Below are 21317 nucleotides of genomic sequence, written 5' to 3' on the forward strand. Positions count from 1 at the left end.
GGTAGCACGTACGCCAGCTCCCGAGCATGTCCCGAGGGCTGTTCAGCAGATCTTTTGTGTTATGATGGAGTCACATGATGATTTTCCAGACATTTTCCTCTCCTCTGTGACCCCTCAGAGAGAGTCAGCACCTTATCACTAAATCACTTCTTCATCTGCTCCACAAGGCATTGCGTTTGGCTCGGAGATAATTCTCTCCTGGTCTTTTTCCAAGACCTTTAATGGAAACAAGTGGGATTTGTTGAAGTGATCCACGAGATCAATTGAGATGAAAGACATTGGAGGAGACACGGAACATGTCTTTCCAATAAGTGCAACAAGCTCAAGTTTTTGCGTTGCTCGTTTAACATTACTGGTTCAGATCGGACGTCGAGGTTGGCACGAGGTGTTTTCCACCATTTATGGAAGAGAAATTGGGAAAGCAACTGTCCAATCAGTGTTGGCCCCTCCCTCTCCCCAGGTGCACCCACATAATTTCCTCTGAAGGAACGGCGACAGTAATGAGTGTTGGGGAGGATGCACATCTGTTTTCCTCCACCACGTCATCTGGGGAATTCACCGTTGTCCTCTCATAGCACTTTCCAGTGGAGGGTCGTTCACGAGAAATCATGATAAGACCTGCCAGTCCGTGTCTGCAGTCGTATGTTATTCTGTGTTATTCTGTTGTGTCCATGGAAACGCATGTAACCGGTCTGTGAACGGCAGGGGTTGTGTTGTGTCCAGCTGATTCGAGTGAGATCTTCTCGGTCCTCCGAGACGAGCTATTCCTCAAACGTCTGGCCCAAAGCGAAGCAAACGGCTCCCCTCGCACCGCTGCCAGCAACTGTGAAATTGACGCTGTGAGGAAGATCGAAAGCGAGAACGGTTGTCAGAGCAGTGATGCATTTTGCTCCGAACCTGGAGGAGTTTATACTTCACTGCTTCTCTAATGAACTCTAACCGTGACAAATTACAGCTATGAATCCTTCTTTTCAGCGTTTCCGAGCACTTTCAGCTATCTGAAACATCCATTACTCTACTCTACCCTTCCCTACCTCATGGTACTGTGATATTTGGAGCTCTTTGCAGTGAAAAACTACACGTGGTCGAGCAAATAACTTGAGCGAGTTGGTTTTCTGGCGTTGAGGACCAGTGGTCTGTCCAGTATGATCGGTCCAGGTCAAAGAACGGCCAGTGTTTGAATGATGGCTCACATATAGATGAATAAATGTGTCATCACAAGCCTGAGACTTGAGTGGAACAAAGACGAGAGACTGAGTAACAGGCTGTGTTTGTTGCCTTTCAGGTTGTTTAGACGAGTCTGACTGTGGTGAGGACTATGGTTTTAATTTATGCTTCTCAGTGATGTTTGTCCTTTGTGCAGGTGTTTTCTGAAGCTGGGAGAATGGCAGCTCAGTCTTCAGGGTATCAATGAGAGTACCATCCCCAAAGTGCTCCAGTATTACAGCCACTCAACAGAGCATGACCGCAACTGGTACAAGGTACCTCACAACACTTTAAAACTACAGCAGGATCAAGTCTTAGACGATCAAACGTGCTTTTCTATTGCTTACATATGTGGCATAATGCATGTTATAGTTTGCTTGCTTTCTTGACAATGATGTTCCTTAAAATGCCAAGTTAAAATATTACTTATTACTAGAGATGTGCCGATATATCGGCAAATCATCGGTATCGATCAATAAAAGCAATTTTCAGCTCATAATTATCCTGTCAATCAAACGTTGAATGGAAAATTTAGTACATGTGTGCTCTGAATATAGAAAATGTAAAAAAACATCACCAGTTTGATAGAAATAGAAGTAAAAATTTAGTTTTTGTTTTAGTTAATTTGATTTGATATAACCACCGAACTATCAGTATGGGCAGATAGCTCTGAATAATCGGCTATCGGTACAATTGTTTTTCTGAAAATGCTACAATAAATAAACAATATATAAAGATTTATTTTCACATCATCTTTATTTGTGATTCTAGTGATTTTGCATTATGATTATTTGGGGAGTTGAATAATAATGAATGTCACAATTTAAAACTGAAATGTTTGATTTTATTCTTGTGATTTTCGGCTGAACTGCAGTAATATGTTGTTGGTAGCGTTCCTGAGATTCTCCTTTGTACCCGCTGATCATTTTACGGGAATTGTTCTGTTCTCTGGGATCTTTCAGTCTGATGCATTCAACCGGAGGGCCTATTGACAAATGTTTATGTTAGTCATGGTCACGCGGTGATACATCGGAGCTCCAGCTGTCTTTGGTTTTACCATGTGACTGTGTTTTTGCAGGTGACTGCGCTCGTTTACGCTACTAACTGAATGTAATGTGTACTTCCCTGCAGGCGTGGCACGCTTGGGCAGTCATGAACTTTGAGGCCGTACTTCACTACAAGCACCAGAATCAGGGCCGCGATGATAAGAAGAAGCTACGGCACGCCAGCGGCGCGAGCGCTAACAGCGAGGCCAGTAACAGCGACAGCGAGGCAGAGAGCAGGGAGCACAGTCCTGTACCTTCACCCGGACAGAAGAAAGTCAATGAGGTACACAACAAACCATAGCCAGACGACACAAGCCTTATTAGAAGCTTGTGTGCAAGGCTTTCACCAGCATTTGCCATTACCCAATTTCCAAACAACTTCAAAACAATTTTCTCAAACAAGTAAACAAGTCCAAAACAAGTAAACAAGTCTAAAATGGTTCGAGGGTTAAACGGCACTGGTGTGTTTTATTTTTGAGTGTGTTTATCACAGCCGTATGAATAGAACTAGATTAAAAGTCTTCTTGGCAATTCGGGTACACAAACAGCAAATGCATTGATATTCATCCCCAAGATTTTCAAGTTTAATGTTCACACACAAAGCGAAGGCAAAGAAAAAAGACATCTATTTACAGCATTTTGATGTGAAATTAATGATATTTACGTCAACACAGCCATGTAATGTTTGGCCTTCACTTCAGTGGTTTTCTGTTTTTGCAGGATTTGTCCAAGACTCTCCTTCTCTACACGGTTCCTGCCGTGCAGGGATTTTTCCGATCCATCTCCCTGTCCCGTGGAAATAACTTACAAGACACACTGAGGTAAGTGGGCACTCCATAGTCTAGACAACAATAACATTGAGTAGTGAATGTTTGTGAGTCTGTATAGAGATGCTCACGCTGCCCCCTTGTGTTACTACATTGAGTGTTTATACTGTGGTTTACCTTTGGAGCTTGTGTGGGCCAAATACAAGGCTTGCAATGTGCATTTAACTATGACGAATCACTGTGGCCTTTCCCTTCAGAGTCCTGACTTTATGGTTTGACTACGGCCACTGGCCTGAGGTGAATGAAGGTCTAGTTGAGGGCATTAAAACTATCCAGATAGACACCTGGTTACAGGTAAGAGCATCTCTGTAAAATCATCTCTGTGTTCATTTCACAGGGTTTTGGAATAGACAGAAATGAAATGTGTTGGAGTATCAATAATGTTTGTCTTGTAAACCAGGTGATTCCTCAACTGATAGCTCGGATCGATACCCCACGGGCACTTGTGGGACGTCTTATTCACCAGCTGCTCACGGACATCGGCCGCTACCATCCCCAGGTAAGAGTCAAATCACTCTTTACGTTAACACTGCAGTCAGGCCCGGCATGTGATTGTATCAAGATCAGATTCTTTTTTATGTTCCAATATTCTGTCAAGGTGGAAAAATTGAAAAAGTAAGATAACCGACCAGCCAAGGTTACAGCCTGAGAAAATCTAATTCAACAGACACAGACTTGAATTGAAATGGTCTCACCAGTGTTATTTACATTTAGGCATTTGGCAGAACGTTTTTCCAAAGCGATTTACATTGCATTACCCCATACATTAATACATAGGTATCTGCAATCCCCTGGGATCAAACCCACAACCTTGTGCTGTTAACACAATGCTCTTACCACTGAGCTAAGGGAAGTCTCAAGACAACAAGTCAGTTGTTTATTTAGGATAATAGACCACAGTAGTGGTCAAAGGTGATTACTAAATAAATAATGATAATAGTAATATTATTATTATTATCATGGCTGTCTAACGATTAATCGCATCCAGAATAAGTTTGTGTTTTCGTAATATGTCTGTGTAATGTGCATATCAATTTTGCCTTTATAAAAACATAAATAAAACAATGTATTGATCACACTAATAATGAATAAACATTTATCTATCATTTAAATTATTGGTAAATATAAATAAATACATGGTCATATTTCCTAAAAATGTATACATGTATGAGTATGTGTTTATAAATACAAAATGAATATGCAGAGTATACCGACATATATTATGTAATCGATTAATCGTTTGACAGTCTTGTTTATTGCATAATTAAATATATATGTAAATATCTTATTATTAGTAGTAGTAGTAGTATTACTGTTACAATATATTGATTTTTATTAGAATTCTTTATTAGAAACCTACAGCATATGAGATAATGTGAGTTTTATTTCAAATATTAAAAATGCGTTTAAAAATAAAGCATAAAGACTCATCTATTGATATTTATTGTTGCTTTTTTGGAAATATTTTGATTGTCAAAATAAGCTTTGCTCATGCGTTGCCAAGACTTCGACTTAACTTCAGTTTACACCCTGAGCACAACTATACAACACGCACACAAAATAAAAGATTGAAATAAAAAGTATGTGTAAACTGTCTCCTCATTGCTTGTTGTTTTTTTGTACTGTTATACTTAAAAAAGTTTTGACCAACAGTGTATAAACTCACGTCAGTGGGCGCTTTGCTGTGGTTCTCATGGGCTCTGTGTCATCTCTCACAGGCTTTGATTTATCCTCTAACCGTGGCCTCCAAATCCACAACCACTGCACGCCACAACGCAGCCAACAAGATCCTGAAGAACATGTGTGAGCACTGCAACACGCTGGTCCAGCAGGCCATTATGGTAGGAGAATACGCAACTAAACATTTCAAACAGCGTCTGAGTCTGAGATGTTTAGTTGTACGGGTCCTGGACGCAGTTTTTGTGATTGTGTCTGTCATCAGGTGAGTGAGGAGCTCATCCGGGTGGCCATTCTGTGGCATGAAATGTGGCACGAGGGCCTGGAGGAGGCGTCGCGGCTGTACTTCGGCGAGAGGAACGTCAAAGGGATGTTTGCCGTCCTGGAGCCTCTTCACGCCATGATGGAGAGAGGGCCGCAAACTCTGAAAGAAACCTCCTTCAATCAGGTACACAAGAAGCTGCTCTGATGGCTGTGAGGTTATTTCTAAGTAGTTCAGCCGATGACGCACACGTGACACTTCATCAGAAAATGCAACACGTGCCATTTGTTCTTGGGTAAGCCTCATTGCGTTTCTCTGTGGTTACAGGCTTACGGTCGAGACCTGATGGAGGCTCAGGACTGGTGCAGGAAATACATGCGATCGGGGAACGTGAAGGACCTGACGCAAGCCTGGGATCTGTACTACCACGTGTTTCGCAGGATCTCCAAACAGCTGCCGCAGGTCTGCCAGCACCGTTTTACTTTAATGCTCATATTGGATCATATACAGCAGCCAAATCCGACGTTATAAATCATGTCGTAAATGTTAACGTTGTTTTCATAATGAATAGAGTTTCTCCTTCATGAGCCTGCAGCTGCAGATGAGGACTGTTATTCTTTTGACTGCTTCTCAAGGATCATTTTTACTGAGTTGACATATAAACCACCAGTTTGGAAGGGCATGAATTCAGAAAATGACAATAATTCATTTCTAACGATTATTATTGTTCATTATTATTATTATTGTTGTCACCGACCCATGCTCATGGGATGTATGTCCAAACTTTTGCTTGGTGTTTCTGAACACTTCCAGTTCATCCCTTAAATATCTCATTTTTAGGCAGTTTGTTTCTCTACATACCCTTGAGGGAATACCCTCATTGCGCTCTAATGTTAAAAGTACATTAAGAGAATGAAGAGAATAAAGCCTTTTAGGACCCTTTAGGTTTTTATGATAGTTTTGACAGTTATTTGGATTTTCACTTGAATTTCCACGACAGCTCTTGCATGTACCGGACCCTTTATACATGCCTTCACACGTGTGTTCGTCCGTCCACAGCTCACTTCATTGGAACTTCAGTATGTATCACCTAAACTGCTAATGTGTCGCGACCTGGAGCTGGCTGTGCCCGGCACGTACGACCCTAACCAACCAATCATACGCATCCAATCCATCGCTCCCTCGCTGCAGGTCATCACCTCCAAACAGCGGCCACGCAAACTCACCATCATGGGTAAGATCCAAATTCTGCTTTGTCCTGTATGACAAGTACAGTAGGGGGCACTGTTATATATCTTTTGAAAGAATACAGCACATGTCAATCTTACCATAAAACAATTTAAGATTTTACTATACTAACAGCACAGATATTAAAGCGGATGTAACACGCAGTTTCCGCCAATCTCATATTTCTCTTGAGTACCTGTAGAGTAGTACTGCATGCTCCGTATCTTCGAAGAGTCTTAAGTTTGATCACATTTATAAAAGATGAATACAGCTGTAGGATTACAGGCGAGCCCCTGGAGGGGGGCAGTGGACGGAACTGCAGCACGAGCACACAATACATCATCGCATTGTCCCTGCATAACTGTTGAATCACTATAAGCTTGTGTTGTGTATCTTATGCACGTACACACCGATTGCCAACATAACAAAGACATATGACTCCGTTTCAAGCGTGCGGTTTATGTCCGGCATCTTTTAGTGCTGGGAACGCTGCATCTATCAGTCTTATCTATCTGTCCTTTTTTGATACATTTACATTTATGCATTTGGCAGACTCTTTTATCCAAAGCGACTTACATTGCATAATCCTATACATTTATACAGGTATCTGCAATCCCCTGGGATCCAACACACAACCTTGCGTTGTTGACGCAATGCTCTTACAAATGAGCTACAGGAAAGCTACAACCATAACACTTTTTTTTGAAAATTTGTTTATAGACTTATATTCTTCTGATGTTTAAACTTGTATCAACAAGGGTTTAGTCAAATATAAACAAATGGTTCAGTATATTGGATCAGATTTTATGTCACATTCATAACTTAAAATGTCTCATCCATAACGCTGGAATTCTGTTCTGTTCATTTCTTCTCTTACATATATTCATAGAAGAAAATATGTATGGTGGCCATGAAGGTTTTATAAAAATAATCAAAAACGCTTATGTGACTGGCATTTTTATTTAATTGGATAAAAGTGTCTGCCAAATGAGTAAATGTCTCACTGGTTTTGTGTCCATAGAAAGGAAGTCCTGTACACATTACAATAAATATGCCCCTTGAATTCCACTGAGCGCCATGTGCTCAGGTCCACATGGCTGCTTATTCAAGCCAAGACCCACCCACATTTAGACAGGACATGACATCGGACCAACATATAACATGATCGCAGTTCATGACACTTGAGACTTGAAGCTTACTGCTTTTAAAGGTTCCTTTGGGTAGCATTTGTGGGTGTGCCGTCTGTGTCAGTGTGAGGTCCATTCTCATTTCATCTCATTAAATGGTTAACTGCAATAAAACGTGCTAACTAACACATGTCACCGCTATCTCTTCCTCTCTGTCATTATGCTGCCAAATCCTAATCATGACACATGAGAGCAGCACTCGCCTCGTCCAGCTGTGCAATCCCAGCGGGCTCCTAACACAAACCCATCATGTCAAGGTCATTTAGTTTTTTGGGAATGTTAACCTGCTAGATCGGTGATATGCTGCTCCCTACAAACAAGGACAGCTAGGCTCAATTACGCTAGCTAACAACACAGTTGACTTATCCTTCCAATAACAACAAAGCGGGTTAAAGCCGGCAGACTCCAAAGTTGATTGTCCATTACAAAATTCACGTCCGTTTTTACCACTCAGGCTTTTAAAGAGTCTCCGGAGTAGGACGATGAAAAGTTGTTGAGATAGTTGTAGTAATTAGGATCCTGTAGGTCATGAAAGTGATCCGTTTCTTTATTGATACTAGTTAAAAGCATCTCGGGGAATTATAGGGATCTGTTATGTTTAATAAGTTTCGCTATGCACAGGTCTTTTGAATTAAAGTGCGCAGTGAACTCTGCTGCCTTGAAACTCATGCTGGCGCCATTCGTTTCATATCCACTCCCGTCTGTCCTTGCCTGCCAGTATGGCGGTGTAAACAGAAAAGGTCACGTGACTGCCGGAGCTCTATTAACAAGAAAACAGAGATGGGTTTGATGCTATTTTAAAACGCTCACACATTGATTAAAATAGTGGCTGAGCACCAGCTAATGTTTTGGAGTGCTTTAGAATTGGAGTGTGTTAATAAAGAGCGTAAGGGAATGGTGCACAAACACAGTTATCCATGTGAATTATAGTATGATTCAGGCTTATGTCAGTCTGTTAACCTCATCATACGTTCTCTTCTTTCATAGCTTTCTCCATCTGTTGGTCTCCATGACATCACAGTGCTGTTAGAACATTCAGCAGTGCTTGTGAACAGACTCATTGTGCTTCTGTCCACAGAGACACACAACTACTAATGACAAGAAGTGTCTGTGCCTTTATAGAGTTCATATACTTTACAGTAGCCCAATGTCATGAATATTTTCTCTGTAATCTCTTGGGGTGGCTGCCTTTATGGCAGACGTTTTAATATGCATTACAGTGAACTCTACCTGATGCTTTTAATTTGAACGTTTAATATATTCTGCAGTAAAGCTGTCTGGCTTCAGACGGTACTCGTAAGACAACCACCGCTGTAACTATCGCTCTGACGTGACGTTTCCAGCAAACAAAGCATTAGACTCCGGCACATAACTCGTCCTGGACCCGATTCCTGAAACACGAGCCAAACAATTACGTGTAAATCATCAGAACTTTGTTTTCATACACAGTACGTCACATGACACTTTCCCAAAGAATGGCTGGATGTGAGTTGTGTTGAGTAGCCATACATTCTGATGGTATTTTTTTAACCAGTTGCACTGGTGCACACAGTTTTTTGTATGATGGACAATAAAACAAAAACGTACTTAAAACAGATACCTAAGAGTAGAGGCCAAACACTTAACAATGCCAGGTAGCACCATAGCAACCGCATAGCAACACCCAGCTCACACCTTTTCCTGACAAGGAAGTTAAAAGGCTGTTAAGGATAAATATTGGATTAAGTTTCGACTGCTGCTTATCTTTTCTCGGAAGGCTTGACGAATACAGTTGATGATGCATTTATCATGAAATGACCGCGACTGACGTGCCCCGCGCTGTTTTTTTGTTCTCTTCTGCCCTCTGCAGGCAGCAACGGTGACGAGTTCATGTTCCTCCTGAAGGGTCATGAGGATCTACGGCAGGACGAGAGGGTCATGCAGCTTTTCGGCTTGGTAAACACCCTGCTGGCCAATGACCCGGCCTCCTTACGCAAGAATTTGAGGCAAGACCTTTATATTCATGCTTTAAAAGACTAAATCCTTCACGAACATCATGCATTTCTCATTTGAAATGAGTCATTCAAACCCTTTGAACACTATTTTGGATTCGAGGTTTAGATCATAGTCACAAGTATAACATCCCATGATCAGGGCTTGGTGGTCAGAAAAAAGGGAAACGGAAAAGATTCAAATTGCAGTTTTGATGACATGGATGTTCGATGGACAACAACGTTGGCAAATAAAACCGTAATCCTAAACATTTGAGTCTTTGTGTGGCTGAGGGTTTGTGGTTTTGCTGTTGACAGTATTCAGCGATACGCAGTGATCCCTCTCTCCACTAACTCGGGTCTGATCGGCTGGGTTCCTCACTGTGACACACTGCACGCTCTCATTCGAGATTACAGAGAGAAGAAGAAGATCCTGCTCAACATTGAGCATCGCATCATGCTCAGGGTAACCAGTGTCGCAGCTAACTCTACCCGTCCCTTTAACACGGGCGGTTTGGTTGTTTGGAATGACTCGCTGACTGTAGGTGTTTGCTCCTCTGTGTTAGATGGCTCCTGACTACGATCACTTGACTCTGATGGAGAAGGTGGAGGTGTTTGAGCATGCGGTGAATAACACAGCAGGGGACGACCTGGCCAAACTGCTCTGGCTAAAGAGTCCCAGTTCAGAGGTGAGCGCTCATCATTTCAGCGATGTCACACACTGATCAGTCAAAATGATAATAAAATTGTATAATAAATAACAGAAAAAAAATAGTTGACTTGAAGGAAGTAAAGCCTATTTTAAGAGTATGTCTGTTAACGTTGAGGGCAAATATAAGGAGAAAATGTTGCATTTTGTCCTCATTTTAATGTATAAAACAGAATTGAGAAGTAAGTGATAGAATGCTGTTCTTACTCAGCTTGCTTTCTTTACAGGTTTGGTTTGACAGGAGGACGAACTACACGCGCTCATTGGCTGTCATGTCTATGGTTGGCTATATCTTAGGGCTTGGCGACAGGTACGAACCAATCAGGAACAGTGAAATCATTGCTTTATTTCTGCACTTATTCTATGGAAGCTTATAAACCACCTTGTCATCGCAGACATCCTTCTAATCTAATGTTGGACAGACTCAGTGGAAAGATCCTCCACATTGATTTTGGGGACTGTTTTGAGGTAATTCTTACATACAAGTGCAGCTGCTTTGAGATCTAGAGGCCGTTCATGACAACAGTGGTGTTTTATTTTTGAGGTTGCGATGACCAGAGAGAAATTCCCAGAGAAGATCCCGTTCAGATTAACTCGCATGTTAACCAACGCTATGGAAGTAAGAGTCTCCGTCGACCCTTTTATTTGAGAAGAAAACGCCAGTCTTTATTTCGTCTCTCCTGTGTGCTTTTTTGTTTCATCTCACTTTGTTTTTCAGGTGACGGGATTGGACGGTAACTACCGGATCACGTGTCACACAGTGATGGAGGTCCTGAGGGAACACAGAGACAGTGTGATGGCCGTGTTGGAAGCCTTCGTCTATGACCCATTACTCAACTGGAGACTCATGGACAGTAAGAACGTGACATTTATTTCCTTCAATGCAATTGTATTGAATTTTGTTATCCAGTTCTATTCATATTTTGTATATTTTTTATATTTATGTTCATTTTATGGTTTTGTGGTTATATTATTTTCAGTGATGTTAATGACTCAACCTCAGTTTGCTGCTAAAGCAACTTATTCCTTAATTTGTATTTGTAATAATATTTAGGACTATCTATAGTTTAAATGTGATATAGTGTTTATACGTTTATATAGATAATATAGTTTTAAACTATTTAGCCTCAGATGTTTAGAGCATCAAACCAGCCGATGTTTCTGTTCCACAGCCATCACTAAAGGAAACAAGCGTTCCCGGACCAGAACAGACTCCTACACAGCAGGACAGTCAGTTGGTGAGTTTGATTTTGTCCCCATTGTAACGTCCAGTGTAAAGACTGATAGTTGACAGTCCCTGTTTTTTTGTTCAAGTTGACCTGTGTACTATTGAAACACAAAAGTGTATCTCCAGTGGCGTAACGGACGGGCCCTAAAAAATCCTATTTTTGCCTTCCGCTGTTTGGTAATCACAGTGTCCTTTGTCATCCAATTGTAATGGAGAATAGCTATAAATGTCCTGAAACGTAATAATCTTCGCATTCTTTGCGAAATAAGTAAGATAAAATATTTCCAAATCAGTGTCCGACTTTGTGTGATTTTTAACTCGCCCACATGATGTTAAACATGTTTAGAGAACTTCAGGCATCTTCGGAACACAAATGAAGATATTTAGGTGCGTCCGAAAGATTTCCAGGTCTCCTCATAGACATCATGGTGTCAGTTGTTGTCAAGGTCCAGAAAAGAACTAAAGACTTTGTTAAATTGGTCCGTCCGCTCATAGTGGCTCCGTTTTATTGTTTTGAGGTGACAATTAACATAATAAAATCATAATACATTTAACTGCGTGAAATGATGTGACAGTTATCCTTAAACGTTACAACTACTACATTTTACAATAGGCCTGTATATTGACAAAAATAACATTTTGTTATGGATAAATTAAATGTACAGTTTACATTTATTTACATTTATTTTTTTTTATTTATTTTTATTTACTTTTATCCAAAGCGACTTACAAGTAGTTTTATACAGTGGCACATTACTGCAGAGCAATCAGGGGTAAGGTGCCTTGCTCAAGGGCCCTTCAGTCATGACCTGCTGGCACTGAGATTAGAACTAGCAACCTTCTGATCACAAGCCCAACACTCTAACCATTAGGCCACAGCTTAGTTTAGTTAACATCACAGTCATGATTTGCTACACACTACAGTATTGGCCGCAGAGCAAACATGTGTGTGTTCAAATGCATGCCCACTGCATCAGGTGACTTATATGATAGAAAGGTTTTTGTTATGTGTAATCTAGAAGTCATGGAGGGAATTGACCTGGGAGAGACCACTCACAAAAAGCCTGGGACCACCGTGCCTGAATCCATCCACTCATTCAGTGAGTCTCTGCCTAATAAAGTCTGAACCACATACAAATACACGTTTAAGAAATGTAAACCCTTCTATAATTTCATGTTTTGTTGTTCCAACACTGAGAAAAATGTCAAAATGTTTCGTTTCTTTAGTTGGAGATGGACTCGTACAACCTGAAGCTTTAAACAAGAAAGCCATCCAGATTATCAACAGGGTACGGGACAAACTGACTGGTAAGCAGAACTCGTTCTCACACCACAGAGAAATAAACGTACATAAACCCTTGAGAAGTCAATGCTAGTCAACAACCATCATTATTAGCATCACCTGCTGGTGGACATAAATGTGTACATGTTTGATTTACTCCGTTTAGGACGTGACTTTTCCCATGACGAGACTCTAGACGTCCCGACTCAAGTGGAGCTGTTAATCAAACAAGCTACTTCACATGAAAACCTGTGCCAGTGTTACATCGGATGGTACGTAAAAAACACGAATAAATCATGACAAATATTTCTCTCTTATTAAAAATATAATGATATAAATGATAGTTTAAAATAATGCACAACATAATATACATGACAAGAACAGCGACACTACCCTCTAGAGGACTGAGAGGAATCTACAAGGCTAAATATGATCTATAGAGTATAAATCCTTCATATAATGCACCAGTTGAGATGTGTCATTTTTCATGTCTACAGTGGTATTTGATGTGAATGTTCTCTGTTTCTTTGCAGGTGCCCCTTTTGGTGAAGATGATTGTTCCTGCAATTCTTTCTCGTCTTTGGTAGTTTATTTGTTTTATGACGTTTTTGATAAACCTGCACAATTTTCAAGGATGTCTGATGTTTGGTATCTTAAAATGACGTCAATGGAAAAATCTGAAAAACTTGAGCATTTCTTTGCTAGTAAATTTTTCAGATGTTGAGATGTGTCTGTTCAGTTCATTTCACCCTGTTCCTTAAACCGATTGCTCATTTAGCTTTCTTGCTTGTGACAACTGGATGATTTTCTCTAAAGGTCTGGGTAAAAAAATACAAATATATTTATATTATAAATATCAGCATAATATAATATATGTATACTATAGACACACATTTTGTCAACACTCACCCAAGTCACATCGCTTATTTATGTAAGTTCACCATGAATGAAATAACAATCACCCTGCTTGTGATAACATAAGATATGTACCAATTGCCAGGAACTACATCAAATAAAAATATTATCTGGAATTAGGAAAGACGGCAAAGTAAATGTTTGTGTTTGCGTGCGTGTGTGTTTTGACAGAGTTCATGCTGATTGGACATTTAATGTACTTTGAACGGTTAAGGTTTATCTTTCTTTCTATGCCAAGTGAATAGAGATTTATGAATGAATAAAGATCATGAATATTAATTATCATTTACATTTAGCAGATGCTTTTATACATAGCGATTTACAGATGGGGTAAACAATGGAAGCAATTGGAACAACATAAGGACAACAAAAAGCATATCCCAAAAAAATAATAATTATGACAATGCATTTTTATTATGCTTGGTGTCTCCTCAGTATAGTACACAATGCTTGCTATCTTGTCACCAGTCATAGCAGATTCGATTTTGAACACATCTCCATCTCCAAGAAATGGCACTTCGTCAAAATACAATATTTTTTTACATTTTTGAGAAATTATTGTACAAAAGCTTTTGGTTAAGTGTATATTAAAATATCCTTCCAGTAATATAGCCTTTTTACATCTAAAAACAATGTTTGATTGTTTTCTTGTTTGTCTTGTTTTTACACAGTGGGGATAAAGAGGGTTGTGGAAAATAACTTGGGTGTTTTTCACTTGGGCAGTGAATGACACGAAAACAGTTCAGTCCAGTTTTCGGCTAGCAATGACGTTTGGATTTTTGGTCAATCTATTTATATGACGACAAGAAAAATCTCTAAAATAATGAAGAATTCATGTCAATTTTCATTGTTACAAAGCTGCTGTACAAGAAAACATTGACTATAAGCAAAACATTTAAGGTTATGGAAGTCAAAACACAGGTCAAATATCAGACAGACTATAAATTCCTATATGCAGTGTTAATTAAATAAGACTATCAAATTCTAGCAGCCCCCCCGGCCAGGCAAACAGTGCAAAACAGTATGCAAACGGTGGCGAGGAACCTAAAACTCAATTGGAAGAAATAGAAACATCAGAGGGAAACCAGGCCTAACCAGGGGATTCCAGTTCCCCTCTGGCAAAAACTGTCCAGCTCTATCATCACAGCATTTGTCAGGTCTGGGTAAGGACTGCGTCCTGCTCACTCTGGTAACATTCGACTGCATCCTGCCCGCTCCGGTAACCTTGGACTGCATCCTGCCCGCTCCGGTAACCTTGGACTGCATCCTGCCCGCTCCGGTAACCTTGGACTGCATTCTGCCCGCTCTAGTAACCTTGGAACAATGAGACAAGACTGGCTGAGAGTAGAGGACTGTTCTGCACTCTTTGATGCAACAAATGCATCAGTTGTTATTGGAAGTGTCCCTGGTTCTGGTTGATCTAACTAGTGCCGCCTAAACCTTCGGAATATATATATTATGATAGGTGTAGTGTATGCAAGATTAAAAAGATGCGTCTTTAGTCTAGATTTAAACTGACAGAGTGTGTCTGCCTCCCGGACATTGCGGGGAAGACTGTTCCAAAGTTTAGGCGCTAGATAGGAAAAGGATCTGCCGCCTGCACTTGATTTTGAAATTCTAGGTATTACCAACTGACCGGATGCCTGAGAGCGTAGTGCACGTGATGGACTATAATACGTTAGAAGTTCTCTCAAGCAGTGAGGAGCTAAACCATGCAAGGCTTTATAGGTAATAAGCAAGATTTTAAAGTTTATGCGATGCTTTACAGGTAACCAGTGCAAGGTTGACAGAACCGGGCTAATATGCTCATACTTTTTTGTACGTGTAAGAACTCGAGCTGCCGCATTTTGGACCAGTTGGAGTTTTTGAAATAGGCCTGCAGGGCAACCACCTAATAGTGCATTACAGTAATCTAGTCTTGATGTCATAAAGGCATGTATAAACTTCTCCGCATCTGATGATGACAGCATATGACGTAGTTTACATATATTTTTAAGATGGAAAAATGCAATTTTACAGCTCTTGGAGACCAGGTTCTCAAATGACAGGGACATTAGATCATAAAGTGTACTTGTGAACTAGAAAACGTGTACGTACCACGCCCCAGATACAGCATTTTTACATAAACCTATACTATTAAGGGAAAAATGTACAGTTAGTAGGCAGTTTTATCCAAAGTGAGTGAGATAAATAGTAAAGCAACACTGTATTGAGTTACCAGGTTTCAGAGTTACCAGGTAAGACAATACCTGCTGAGGAAAAGAAGGGAAGAATGTTTGTTATTTCATGGTCAAATTGTGTAACACAGTAGGGTGGGCAGGAGGTGCAAGAAGTTCAGTTTTATATAGATTTTGTTGGAGGTGGTGAATTCTCAATGTGTGCCATCTGGTAGAAAAAAAAATCAGGATGTCGTCAGCAAGGTAATAGAAGCTATATATTTGGGTTTATATAGCCTAATATGTCTCAGAATGTTGTGTAAATTTGGAATAGGACTGGTCTGAGCACTAATCCCTGCATGGGCGCAGTGTTTAAGGAACTGTTGTCATGTCTTGATTTTCTGGTCTAGGGGCAGAATCATGACAGACCCACGTGTTTTATGTGAAGAGAAACCTATTATAGTCAATCAGGACATAATATGCGTTCTCTCCAGTCTCGTTCCATTGTTACTGGGTCAGCTGTAGCCTGGGGGTTAGAGCGTTGGGCTTGTGATCAGAAGGTTGCAGGTTCAAATCTCAGTGCCAGCAGGTCATGACTGAAGTGCCCTTGAGCAAGGCACCTTACCCCTGATTGCTCTGCAGTAATGTGTCACTGTAAAGAAACTACTTGTAAGTCACTTTGGATAAAAGCGTCTGCCAAATGAATAAATGTAAATGTAAATGTTATCTCCTTTGTTAGTCTCCATATTTAATGCCCTCTTGTCTATTGTATTGTTCTCGTTCGTTGTACATGTTTCCTGCCCTGTACCTAGTGTTCCTTGGTCATGTTCCGGTCCGCTGTATGTATTTGTTAAATTACCCAGTGTTTTGTGTTAGGTTATTTTTTGCCCCCCATGTGGGAAGTGGTTGTTTTGTTTTTGTGTTTAGTTAGTGCTTTCCCCATCGTGGGTGTTTTTGTTCTTTATTAAAGTCTATTTGTTAACCCCTTCATCCCCGCTGCCTTGCACTTGGGTTCTTCCACCACGTTCACCCTTTTTCAAGACAGCATGAACAAGCCACAAACCGAACCCAGCAGGCAGCAATGACCTCAGCACGATCGCGGAAACCTCGTCTCCTCTGTGGCATCCAGCAAGGGAACTCAAACCTGAAGGACTATTTTGATAGATTCCTGGATGTCGCAGTGGATATGGTCATGGGAGAGGAGTTGGCGGTGCTCTTTAATGCCGGTCTGAGGGACCCACTTTCGCGGGCGGAGATGAGGTCATTGGGACCTCTGAAACTCGACGACCTGTGGCGGAGGGACGTTCCCTGCACATCAGGGTTTTGGGCATCGCCATGCCCTCCACTTCACCACCTACAGCCTCCCCACCCGCAGTCAGCCTTGGTGGCAAGCGGGCGAGGCGAGAATCCTGGGGGTCCTCATCAGAAGATTCAGGCCCAGAGACAGCCACGCCCTTCACCTCCTCCCTCCAGCCGACCACCGGACGGGTTGCTCGGCTGAAGAAGAGGCAACGGAGGAGGGCGCAGGATCAAGTTGCCTGGTCCTGCCCAGGCGTCCTGTCAAGTGCCCGGTCCTGCCCAGGCGTCCAGTCAAGTGCCCGGCCCTGCCCAGGCGTCCGGTCATCGGTGTCCGGTCCTGCCCAGGTGTCCGGTCATCGGTGTACGGTCCTGTCCGGTCATCGGTGTCCGGTCCTGCCCAGGTGTCCGGTCATCGGTGTACGGTCCTGTCCGGTCATCGGTGTCCGGTCCTGCCCAGGCGTCCAGGACTGTTCGCCCTTGTCCCAACCCCTTTGGACTTCCCCCCATGGACTCTGTTTTACCCAGTGTTTTGTGCCCCTTGTGGGAAGTGGTTGTTTTGTGTTTAGTGTTTTCCCCATCGTGGGTGTTTTGATCTTCTTTATTAAAGTCTATTTGTTAACCCCTTCATCCCGCTGCCTTGCACTTGGGTTCTCCCACCACGTTCACCCTTTTTCACGACAACTGTCTCTTTCAAACCTAAAGGAAGCCACAATCTTTTAACACAGCTTAACATTTTGTCACGAGGGTTGTATTGAAAATAAATAAACATAAAAAATAAAACGAACAGCACTATGCTTAGTTTTTTAATAACAGGCTATAATATGACATTTAAAACAATGGCCGGATTTTAAGCATACGCAGCTGTCTACTAACATGCATGCCACACAAATACAGTTTAGGTCAATTAAACATTTAAAATCATTATAAACCTCACATTTGAGCCTTTAAATCAGTTTTATAAATAGGATGAATCATCAGATTTTCTAATATTGCCTTCAAAAACAGGTGCAACAACTTGTGTTCTTTATTCTGTTGATTGAAATGAAAACACAGTATAGTATTCTTTTCATTTGAGGGACGCTGCGCTTTATTTTACGTATGCAAATGAGCGACCGTGGGAAGCCCCGCCCTTAGACAGACTAGTCATTTGACTTTGAACACTTGCGCCTGTTGTTGTGCACGTGACGCAGTGCTCTTAAACAAGCACACTAGAGTAGGCATACGTACACTTATAAGTGATCATCATGAGCAAACGCGTGAACTTCACTGAGGGCGAGTTCTATCAGGACCATTTTGACTCGCGCGCATATGTTAAAGATTTCTACTCCTGTCCTGGCGGTCATTCTGACGAGAAGAACTTTCTTACTTTCGTTTTAAAATGCCTTAGCCGAGATTTCTCAACGGGTGAGCAGCCTCATCCATCGCTATTGGGTTTGAACACTTTTACAAAATAAGTTTGACATAAATAAATGTTTGTTTTAAAGGAGAAAACAAAGGTCGGATGCTGATTGAGGTGGGCAGCGGACCCACAATCCACAGCGTCTTGAGCGCGTGCCAACATTATGACGAGATTGTCCTGTCTGATTTCTCAGATAACAATCGCAGAGAAATAGAAAAATGGCTGGAAAATCGTGAAGGTTGTTTAGATTGGAATCCCGTTTTGCAGCACGTTTGTGAAATAGAGGGGAAAGGGTAAGGTTCATTTCATGATGTTTTCTGTAACGGTTCGTTCGATTCATTTATTCACGGTTCGAGACACAGCGCGCGACGTGCGTTTTCCCCATTTGGCACAGTTGCCGTGTCCCCTTATAATGCGCTTCTATTTCAATGTGAAAATGAACGAAACTTGCTTTGAGCCTAACGTGATCTGTCTTCAGCATAGATTATGGCAGTTACTTAAAAGACAATAAAGCCTATATTCTTTTAATGGGCCAAGTAAGTGTTTTTCCTTGCTAAAAGTTGTTTAAAGCCAACAGTTGTAAACTTTCTTTTTAAAAATCTCTCTGCAGTATCAGAATCTCTATACATTTGATTTAAGATGGTCAGAGTTACAATGTGTCTACGCCTAGATCAAACTGACTCATTCTTTCGTTTTGGATTACATGACATTTAAAGTCGCCATGAAGCAAAATTCTAACTGTTTTACACATTGTTGCAGTGATTATTATAAATGATTTATCTGTGCACACCATTATTATTTTTTAATTCATTTGCACTTGTTATCTTTAATAAAAAAGTGAAGCTCCTCTCCCCCACATGATGTCAGCACCAGACAAAAGGTCGGACTCTTCTGGCTGTCCAATGGCCAGGCATCTTTAGGCCTTCCCTTGCAAACCAAAATAAAGCCCGCCCTACAATTTTTCACATTTCAGAAGTCGTTTAACACGTATATACGGAAAATAAGTCAATCGCAGCTTCCGTTTCATGGTAACTTTAAGAATAACTTTGTTTCAATACTGTGAATGGTGGATTATAAAGCTATTTGTTTTTTGCTGATGTATGGAACGAAAACCGTGATACAAACCGAACCTTGGATTTTGTGAACCGTTCCACCCCAAATGTACCCCATAGCGTAAACTATGAACAATTTGGGTTGTGTTGAAATTGAGAGAGGGTTTGTTGGGGAGAACTGTCTTCTTTCACAGAATGATCATTTCCGTCATCTAACAAAGATATTTGGAATAAACTTGCAGAATCTGTTATCTTGGCGAATTCATAAAAGGAAAGACGAAGAAACACTAATTTATAAATAAAATAGTTTATACATGAAGTTCATAATATTTCCATACGTCCCGGTACAGTGTTTTATTCTAATTTATTTGCATCATTAATTCTTTAAACGATGACAGCCAGTCCCATGTGGAAGCTGCACTGAAGCAACGAGTCAAAAAGGTTTTAAAATGTGATGTCCGCTTGGAGAATCCATTCCATCCACACACACTTGAACCGGCCGACTGTGTCATTACATCTCTGTGCCTTGAAGCAGCATGTAAAGACATTCATTCATACTGTCGTGCTTTACATGGGCTCAGCAAACTCCTGCGTCCTGGTGGACTTTTGGTCATGGTTGGTGTTCTGGGTGAGACCTTCTACAAGGTGAACGAACAGCGATTTTCTTGTCTTAGCCTCAGTAAGCATGATATTGAGGAAGCACTCCAAGGTGCAGGCCTTTCTCTCCATGAGTTTAATATACTGCCTGCAGAAGACCGTGAAAACAACTCAGTGTCTGACTTTGAAGCCGTTTTTCATCTTACGGCGAGAAAGCTTTCTGACTGTTAGAGCAACAATAATATCTTAAGTAATATTCAAACTTTCTAAGATACTGAATTTGGGATTTTCCTTAAACTGATATATTTCAAATGTTTATTTATTTTAATTTTGATGATTATAACTGCCAACTGTGTGTAATGAATGAATATAATATAGAAGTTTCACTTTTTTAATGGAATTAGGGGAAAAACTATCTTTTTCATGATATTCTAATTATATGACCAGCACCTGTATACTTCTTGCTGCTGAGTTTGACTATAACTTGACTTCTGTTATGCATATAACAATTCCTATCATATATTTTTCTATATTATAATAATAATTCTAAAATTAACATTACAATGTTTAGATGATCGGTAAAAAAAATATTGTGTTGCAATGACCAAAATAAAACAATATTTTGTATTGTTTTAAAATCTTCTCTTTATTTTTTGTGGTTTTATTCTTTTGTAATTAATACAGTTAAATAAAAACATTTTTTTTAAGCTTTACGTAATTATCTTACATTTTCGGTATCGGTTTCAGCCAACAATATTTATTTTCGATGCATCGCTAATTACAATGGAAGGAAGCGGCATTATGTGATCTCTGAGTCCCAACACCTCAGGGCTCAGTGCTTGGACCGAGGTTCTGTCATTCGGAACCATGGCTTTTCCTATCACTGCTATGCGGATGCCACTCATCATTTCAATGCGACTGTTTCTGTGCGCATCTCAGCATGCCTGACTGACAGTTCACTCTGGATGAAGCTTTCACCTGCAGCTGAACCTTGCAAAAACAGAACTGCTTGTGATCCCTGCCGACCCAAAGATTCATCACAACCTCTCCATTCCACTGGGCTCATCAACCATAATACCTTACAGAACAGCCAGAAACCTTCAAGTGGTAATTGATGATCAGCTAAACTTCACCAATCATGTTGCCAGCATCACACGGTCCTGTAGATTCATCCTCTAACTAACTGTGGTGAGGAAGGCGGGACGAGAGCCGTGAGGAGGAGATCGGGAGCTTAAAAGGCAGACCGGCAGGACTGTTGACGAGAGAGGACCGGGCCCG

General features: G+C 40.9%; 2 protein-coding genes across 2 annotated transcripts in view; both read left to right on the forward strand.

Annotated features, from left to right (window-relative positions):
* Positions 1-13820, forward strand: part of mtor (mechanistic target of rapamycin kinase) — a 74001-nt gene extending 60181 nt beyond the window's left edge. The window contains exons 38-58 of the mRNA XM_079467425.1: positions 1364-1481; positions 2338-2535; positions 2973-3073; positions 3277-3373; positions 3480-3578; positions 4798-4920; positions 5022-5204; positions 5346-5480; positions 6078-6252; positions 9282-9417; positions 9721-9868; positions 9969-10091; positions 10339-10421; positions 10507-10579; positions 10656-10730; positions 10830-10965; positions 11284-11349; positions 12359-12439; positions 12567-12647; positions 12788-12893; positions 13155-13820. Coding sequence (XP_079323551.1) covers positions 1364-1481; positions 2338-2535; positions 2973-3073; positions 3277-3373; positions 3480-3578; positions 4798-4920; positions 5022-5204; positions 5346-5480; positions 6078-6252; positions 9282-9417; positions 9721-9868; positions 9969-10091; positions 10339-10421; positions 10507-10579; positions 10656-10730; positions 10830-10965; positions 11284-11349; positions 12359-12439; positions 12567-12647; positions 12788-12893; positions 13155-13170 — 2353 coding nt within the window. The 3' untranslated portion in view covers positions 13171-13820. The remainder of the gene's footprint in view (positions 1-1363; positions 1482-2337; positions 2536-2972; positions 3074-3276; positions 3374-3479; positions 3579-4797; positions 4921-5021; positions 5205-5345; positions 5481-6077; positions 6253-9281; positions 9418-9720; positions 9869-9968; positions 10092-10338; positions 10422-10506; positions 10580-10655; positions 10731-10829; positions 10966-11283; positions 11350-12358; positions 12440-12566; positions 12648-12787; positions 12894-13154) is intronic.
* Positions 13821-18140: 4320 nt separating this feature from the next.
* LOC306900072 (nicotinamide N-methyltransferase) lies at positions 18141-20415 on the forward strand. Its single transcript, XM_079466773.1, has 3 exons — positions 18141-18395; positions 18476-18683; positions 19841-20415. Exons 1-3 carry the CDS (start codon positions 18236-18238, stop codon positions 20268-20270), a joined length of 798 nt encoding a protein of 265 aa, XP_079322899.1. The 5' UTR covers positions 18141-18235; the 3' UTR covers positions 20271-20415.
* Positions 20416-21317: the final 902 nt, after the last annotated feature.

The sequence above is a fragment of the Barbatula barbatula genome (assembly GCF_947034865.1).
Source record: "Barbatula barbatula genome assembly, chromosome: 11".
NCBI lineage: Eukaryota > Metazoa > Chordata > Actinopteri > Cypriniformes > Nemacheilidae > Barbatula > Barbatula barbatula.

Bases quoted from the DNA above. Each gene is read 5' to 3' on its own strand.
- LOC306900072 (XM_079466773.1), top strand. From the start codon at position 18,236: ATGAGCAAACGCGTGAACTTCACTGAGGGCGAGTTCTATCAGGACCAT. The intron at 18,396-18,475 runs GTGAGCAGCCTC...TTTGTTTTAAAG, and splicing joins TAGCCGAGATTTCTCAACGG to GAGAAAACAAAGGTCGGATG. The intron at 18,684-19,840 runs GTAAGGTTCATT...AAACGATGACAG, and splicing joins TGTGAAATAGAGGGGAAAGG to CCAGTCCCATGTGGAAGCTG.